The sequence below is a fragment of the Miscanthus floridulus genome, chromosome 8, assembly GCF_019320115.1.
Source record: "Miscanthus floridulus cultivar M001 chromosome 8, ASM1932011v1, whole genome shotgun sequence".
Lineage (NCBI taxonomy): Eukaryota > Viridiplantae > Streptophyta > Magnoliopsida > Poales > Poaceae > Miscanthus > Miscanthus floridulus.
The window spans coordinates 40628559-40636010 of NC_089587.1; the positions used below are offsets into that span (position 1 = coordinate 40628559).

At 48.8% G+C, this 7452-nt stretch overlaps 2 protein-coding genes across 2 annotated transcripts; both read left to right on the forward strand.

The window, feature by feature from the left end:
• Positions 1-753: 753 nt before the first annotated feature.
• On the forward strand, positions 754-1482 carry LOC136468920 (uncharacterized). Its single transcript, XM_066467319.1, has one exon. It carries the CDS (start codon positions 754-756, stop codon positions 1480-1482), a length of 729 nt encoding a protein of 242 aa, XP_066323416.1.
• A 1047-nt stretch (positions 1483-2529) lies between these two features.
• On the forward strand, positions 2530-4210 carry LOC136468921 (protein ACCELERATED CELL DEATH 6-like). Its single transcript, XM_066467320.1, has 2 exons — positions 2530-3171; positions 3261-4210. Exons 1-2 carry the CDS (start codon positions 2530-2532, stop codon positions 4026-4028), a joined length of 1410 nt encoding a protein of 469 aa, XP_066323417.1. The 3' UTR covers positions 4029-4210.
• Positions 4211-7452: the final 3242 nt, after the last annotated feature.

Consider the following 7452-nt stretch of genomic DNA (forward strand, 5'->3'; position numbering starts at 1 on the left):
GCAGGCGGTGAACCAAAAGTCAGCAGGGGTTAATTACAAAAACTGTCCATGAGATTATAGGCTACCAAAACTAGGATAAGCTACTGCTGCCAGGGCATGGGGTTGGGGGGTGGGGGGGGGGGGGGGGGGGGGAGGGGAGGGTGTGTGTGTGTGGAGGGGGTCTTTCACCTCCGGCCCTGCCCACATACTTGTGCAAATAATACGGCCAAATATGATTTTTCAAGTAATACTGTAATGATCTAGTTTGAACATTGTGCAAGTCTGTATAAGAATCTCTGCAGACAAGGCGGCGCGTCTGATCGCCGGTGATGACTAGGTAGCGTGATTAGCGAGTAATAGCCTATGATCACCTTCTGCTAGGGAGGGCAGAGCCGATTGTATAACACTTCCCCCCTATTGTGCCATGTTCATGGTACGTCATCGTAACATTTACTATTTCTCGACTTTAATACAAAGATGCGCAAATCTTTGGCGTATTCGAGAAAAAAGAAACTCTGCAGACCAAACACTAACAATCTACGATGAACAAGTTTAGATATAGGTTAATTAATGCAAGCAACTAATCAGACCCTAAATCTTGAACGACAAGACTATAGCCAGCTCACCAGCCCTACCTATATATATAATCCTTGTGTTCACTATCATCTAGGTCCCGATGAACTGAGGGCTCTGGCATATATCGCCACCACCACATCCAAAACCATCCTTAGTCCAAGTGGCTGTGTGCCTGTGTGAGTATATATTACTTGATCGATGGAGCCAAGTAATAGGCCGCCACTCAACCAGGAACGTGTGCAAGATCTCACCGTGGTCAGGCGACCTGAGCTCCTCAGGGCAGCAAGCTCCGGTGACCTGCTGCTGCTAGAGCAATTTCTCAGCAAACAAGACGGGGGATCAGCGCGGCTGGCTGCGTTGGCCCGCGACGTCGTCGACATTCACGTGGAGGAGGCCGCCGCCGCCGCGGCGCTGTGCATGCCAGCTGCCGCGACCGACGGGGCCTCCGCACTCCATGTGGTGGCGGCCAGTGGGGACCGCCAGGGGTACCTGGACCTGGCACGGCTCGTCTGCTGCAAGGCCCCCGAGCTGCTGCTCGCGTGCGACGGCAACGGAGACACGCCGCTGCACTGCGCCGTGCGCGCGGGCAACGCTGAGATGGCCTCCCTCTTGATCCAGCAGGCCAACGGCTGCGACGAGAGGAAGACGATGCTGAGGATGACGAACAAGCGCGGGGAGACGGCCCTGCACGAGGCGGTCCGCTTTGGCCACAAGACGGGTCTGTGCATGGTCAAGGCGTTGATGTACCACGACAAGGAGCTGGCCCGTGTGGTTGCCAGGGACGGCACTTCGTCGTTGTACCTGGCCGTGTCGCTGCATCACAGCTCTATTGCTTTTGAGCTGATTTCTCACGACAAGGAGCTGTCCTACTCGGGCCCACTTGGACAGAATGCCTTACATCCGGCTGTCCTCCAGCAGCAAAAGTAAAGTATCATCTTTGCTTTTTATTACTACAAATATATGTGCTGTTTTCTACAGGATATAATTTTAAAATAATAGTATATTAAAGTGTGTCAAGTTTGACTAAATTTGTAAAAGAAAATATTAAGGTTTACCATACTAAATAGGTAACATTACATTCGTCATGTTAAAGAAAAAAGATATTATTATAGGATTATATCATAGTCATTATTTTTATAGAATAAATCTCGTTTGGTCCTAGAACAATAAGCACATTTTGAGCAGGACAAAGTCATACAGATTATACTTTGATCCTCAATTTCTCTCACAATATGTCTTCTTTTACTAAAGAATTAAAATGGAATCTATTGATCCGAATATTTTGACCAGAAACATTTTGAATACAAATATATTGATTCAAATTTTGTGTGCTAAACTTGTACGTAATTTAACTAATTATTGGTCTCAACTTGTAAAATTTATTTTTTCCCTGTACAAAATATGCTTTTTTATTTCCAGACAAAGGGGAGTAATCCATAAAATAATATTATTAGGTTATTTTTGTGCTAAACTGAAAGTCAAATTGGGTCATTGATTTTATAAGATTCTACTGGTAGTACCACGGAGTGGTCTAGTGTTATCAATCAGGTTCATATTCTATACATGTGTTCTATTTATAGAATGCTTTAGATACATAAAACAGAGGCCATATGCATTTGTTTTGAACAGAACATTTACATTCCTTTTAAAATGCCTTTAATGGAATATCTTAGATAAATATCTAGCTTATACATTTAAACTACTCTAAACTCTTAAAATTTTCCAAGGTAGCAGTCATTAATGGGATGGTTATATGACACATACATATTAAATATTATATATCTATCATGATTTATGAGTTTTGGATCTTATTTGTTGTTTGAAAATGTTTTGTATAGTAGGTAGATTAGAATTTTGTGCTATTTGTACTGCAGTCTACTAGTTTGGTATATATCCCTTTCAGGGTCGACTAATTGATTTTTTTAATATGCAGAACGACTGACTGATTAATAATTAATTATTATACATGCAGAGATGACACAAGAGCTACTTAAATTGAACATAGAGCTGACCAAACAACAGGACCTCTCTGGAAGCACACCGACGCATTTCGCAGCATCAGCTGATGATCCTTCCCTCGAATTCTTCCTCTACGTCTTCGTGGAGAGGACCCTGGAATTCTACTCCTTGGGCATCTACTTTGCGCCGGGGAATTGGCTAACCAGATTCTACAGTTGCCTGAACCTTCCCCTCTACCAGCTGGTGCATGCCGATCCGTCGTCGGCGTTCCAGCGTGACAACGATGGGCTGTTCCCGGTTCACGTCGCTGCCTCGGCGGGCAACCTTGTCGCCGTCATCATCTTGCTCGTACGGTGCCCTGGCTGCAGCGGGCTGCGCGACTCTCTGGGAAGGACGTTCCTTCATGTCGCTGTGGAGAAGAGGAGCCACAACATCGTCAAGTTTGTGCGCATGAGACCTGAGTTCAACTCGATCCTGAATATACAGGACAGCCGAGGGAACACTGCTCTGCATCTTGCTATCCTTGAAGGACATCTGTCCATATTCCAGACTCTGATGACGAACCCACATGTTCGCCTCAACTTGCCCAATCATGACGGGAAAACCCCCATGGATCTTGCCGAGAGCAGAGCTCCACCAGGATTCTATTTCGGCATGGTAAATACTCCAGTTCGACTACTCTTTATTCTCCATCTCTTTATTCAGATCTGAGGGTAAATTTCTGTCTTTCTTTTTTGGTCTCGCAGCATGCACAGCGTAGGATTCTTGGCACGCTGACTTTTGTAAATGCTCAGCATGGGAACAGTCGCCGCGATCGTTTCAAAGAAAAACTCGTCCCGAAGCTAGACAAGGCCGAAGAGTCAAAGAAGATAACGGAGTTTGCACAGATCGTCGGCATCTGCTCGGTGCTTGTCGCGACGGCGACATTCGCGGTAGTCTTCCAATTGCCCGGCGGACTGAGGACTGATGACAATGACAATAGCTCATCTCCATATCCATCTCCATCTCCAGCTCCATCTCCAGGTTACCCCATCGGAACACCGATACTGGCCGGGAAATATGCTTTCGACGGTTTTATTCTCGCCAACACATTAGCTTTCAGCTGCTCCGCTATAGCCACCTTCAGCCTCGTCTACTGCGGGATGGCCGCAGTCGACATAGAGAAGCGGATCAAGCTGGTGTCCATCTCGATCGCATTGCTCAACGGCGCGGCGAGGAGCTTCTGCGCCGCCTTCGCCTTTGCGCTCTACCTGCTGCTTTCTCCCGTGGAGCCGGCGACCGCCATTGCCACGGCCACGATGACGGCGCTTGTGTTGCTCGACGCAGTCCGCTTCTTGTGGCTGCTGTTCGTTGACACGGTGATCGTGCTAAAGAGAGGGAGAGGGAGAGGCGCCGCGCCACTGCTCAAGTTAACAACTGCATTCATTGCCAACATGGTCTATCTCTTCTGGCCCTACATCATAATCTTTAGCCTACTGGGAGGTCACAACAAAAGCGCGTTGCACTCCAGGTGACTCAGCACTGGGGTATGGTATGTATGCTTCATGATGGCACTGATTGAGAAAAAGAATCTTGTGAGCTACTCCTACATTTCAAGTCTAAGTGTCTTTTATTTGTATAGTGGGTACGGTGTAAGTAACTGATGTACTTATTACGCCCTAAACCTATTTATTTGTTTCTGAATTGATTGTAACGCTCCACAACTGTAACGTTCTAAATAGTAATATTTAAAGATATTTTTTGTGGTACCAGCACTCTCAAGTTGTGGTATGTTGGTTTCAACTACTGGTTATAAACTACGGCAGATGTCACAAGCTCACAGCCCAACTTAGCTAATGAGGGGATACAATGCTGATGTGTTCTTTGTCACAGTTTTGAATATTTTTATTAATATAAAACTTTTTGTGTGATATTTAAGCTATGCAAGTGGTGAATGACCAATGTACAAAATAGTAAGCACTGTAGTACCTACCAAATATGCTTCCTGTCAGCGGCGTAGCCAGGATTTATAGGTATGGTGGTCTAGTGTTTAATTTTTGTAACCACTATAAATTGAGCATGTCGAGTATAGAAGTATATGGACTACAAAATACAATATAACTAAGCTAAAGACAGCATATGAACATCATAAAATAGACAAGTTTAGATTGCTTATTGTAGAATTGAAATATTACATACCCATAATTGCGGAAGAACAATATTGCGCTACTTCATGTCCGGTCTACGCCTTCTAATAGCCATGAATGTGTTGATTATCTCTTTCTTCGCTCAATTGTAAGGAAGTATCCCACTCAATAAAACAACTAGACAATCATCCAAAAGGTTATCACCCATCTTATTTGTCAACCTATTCTTGATGAACAATGGAACAAGAAACAAATGAAAATATTGTGATTTTCATTCCCACGCCCTCCTCATGACTTTGTGATGAATGCTAACAATATACAACCATCCAACCTGCTTTTGCTTCTTAAAAGCCAAAAGCCAACCAAAGAGGTGGCAACTCATAGGCCATAGCCTGCTTTGGGCCAAAAACTTCTTTTCCTCTAGTACAAATCCCAGAGCAACTCTCCTGCTTTTACCTGCTATGGAGGTGGACAACTTAAAAAATTTACCCACCTGTCACTAGTTATGAAAAATACCGCTTCGATCTTTTTTCCCCTAGCTACTGTTACTCTCCCATCCCATCGGACCTCTTCCGCGGGTGAGCACTAGGTGCCGCCGCTCGTGGGGACTACTAGAGCCTAGACATCCGGACGGATGCCTGCGTCCTGACGCCCACGCATGCGCCCTGTTTTTCGCGCCTGCTCCGCTTCACGCGCCCATGCGGGGGCCCGCGCCGCCTAAACGATTCACCCTGCCCGCGTCGCCTGACCGCACGCGAGGACCGCTAGCGCCCCCTCTGCTTCCCACGCGCATACACGCAGGGACCTTCTACGCCCGCTCGGTAGTGCCCCAGCAGTTGCAACAGGCGACTACGACAGGTAGGTTACATTACAACATGTGTGTCGGTGCAGAATGTGACCAACTTAGTAAATATTTGTAGTTTTGCTGTACGTTGTGATCGGATGTGGCCTAGCACTCAATGACACGGGATTTATACTGGTTCAGGCAACGTGCCCTACGTCCAGTGTGGGTCGGTCGGTGACTTTATTCCCGAGCCCAGGTGCTCGAAGTCTGTAGTGGGGTTACAAACGAAAAGGAGAAAGGAGGGGGTGTACAAGAGGTTCGGTTGGCTCCGACCGGAAGGGTCGCGGTCGGAACTGGGTGGTCCTGCGGTTGGGAGTGTTGATATCGATCTAGTGAGTCTGAGCTTGAAGAAGTCGATCTCCCCTCGTTGGAGGGAGCGCATCCCCTTTTATAGATGAAGGGGATGGCTCTACAGGTGAGAGGGAGAGAGTACGGATGTTTCTAAGCCTTGCTGCCTACGGTGATGGAAACTGGATAATGGTTGACGCCCCCCAATACTGTTGATGTCGCTGTAGGATGTCAGATGTGCACGGGAGGTCGAGCTATCTTCTTCAGGAAGGATGACGCCGGTACCTGCAAAAATACTTCTTGATGCCTAGTGGCATGTGAGGAGCCGCGCTATGTTCACCCGGTATGGCAAATCCTGGAGCCCATACTACGATCGATGTCCAGAGACACGTGGGGGGGCTTATCCATATGGGAGTTTCTAGCGGCCCCTATAATACTTTGTGGCTGCAGAGCACTGTTGTGCAGGGTATGGTCCCTGGTGCCAGTGGTTTGACTCACGAGCCCCGTCTTGCCTTCCTTCGTACGCCTTCTGGTTCTTTCCGAGCGGGCGTCCCTGGTCGGATGGTCCTCAGTCGGTTCTGGCGCGCTAGCCGGTAGAATAGCGATGAGCAGGGTTTTCTATGAACCCCGGTCGGAGACATGGGGTCGAAGTCGGAGGCGGTCCTCGGGTTAGGCTTTCCGAGCGAGGCCGTGTGAAGGCGGCCAGGGCCTGACGCTAGCGCTCCGATCGGAGAGGCCATTCGGAGTTGGCATGAGCCTGAGGTGCTCCAGTCGGAAAGATGGGCCGAAGGCGGCCAGGGCCTGAAGCGAGTGCTCCGGTCTGTTGAGTTCAGACTCTTGGGCCGGTCCAGAGAAGGCCGTCCTTCTGGGCTGAGCCCTGGCGTGGAAGCCGATCCTCGAGGGACCCTGGGTTTATGAACCCGACAGGAGCCCCTGAGCCCTCGGGCAATTTGAACAGAATCGTCTAGGAGATTTTTGTCTTGCCGGCGGGTGCGCGTGAGCGCACCCGCGGGTGTAGCCCCCAAGCCCCTGATGGTTCGGGCCGAATCGGCTGGGGGTGTTGTCTCAGCAGGCGTGTATGCGTGTTTTTAGTTTGAGACAGAATTTTGTTTAACCATGGCGTCGTTGTGCAGCCGAGGTGTTTTTAAGCGCGGGATTGGATTGAGACAGAACTTATTGATCCCGGCGTCGGTGCGCGTCGGGGGTCGGGCGAGGCGGAGTTTGCGAATGGACCCAGGCGTCGGTGCACGCCGTGGATCAAGAGAGTTAGTTTAGTTAGTTCAGGAAGCCGTTACACGAGTTTAGGAGTCGCGGTCCCAGGAGCCGTAGCCGGATGTCGCTGATCCTGTCGACGCGAGTTTAGGAGTCGTGGTCCCAAGGTTTATTTGGAGCACAGTGAAGCTGTCCGAAGCCGTTACGAAGATGTTGTTAGTTTAGTTAAAGATCAGACGAGGCGGTGCTCACGGGTCCTGGCGTCGGTGCGCGCCGGAGATCGGGTGAGTCGTAGTCGTGGATCTAACGAGTTCAAGGTCGCCATCCTTGGCATTTTTCTTGAGCCCCCGAGCCCTGTCGGGCCTTCGTAGGGGTCGATGTGAGTTTATGTGCGTTTACCCCATCCTCGGTTCCTCACAACTAGAGGGGCTGAGTTTCATCTCCTGTCCCTGATCGCTCGGGCTCGAA

Coding starts and splice junctions, on each gene's coding strand:
- LOC136468920 (XM_066467319.1), top strand. CDS start 754: ATGGAGCCAAGTAATAGGCCGCCACTCAACCAGGAACGTGTGCAAGAT.
- LOC136468921 (XM_066467320.1), top strand. CDS start 2,530: ATGACACAAGAGCTACTTAAATTGAACATAGAGCTGACCAAACAACAG. Junction 3,172..3,260: donor CAGGATTCTATTTCGGCATG/GTAAATACTCCA, acceptor TTGGTCTCGCAG/CATGCACAGCGTAGGATTCT.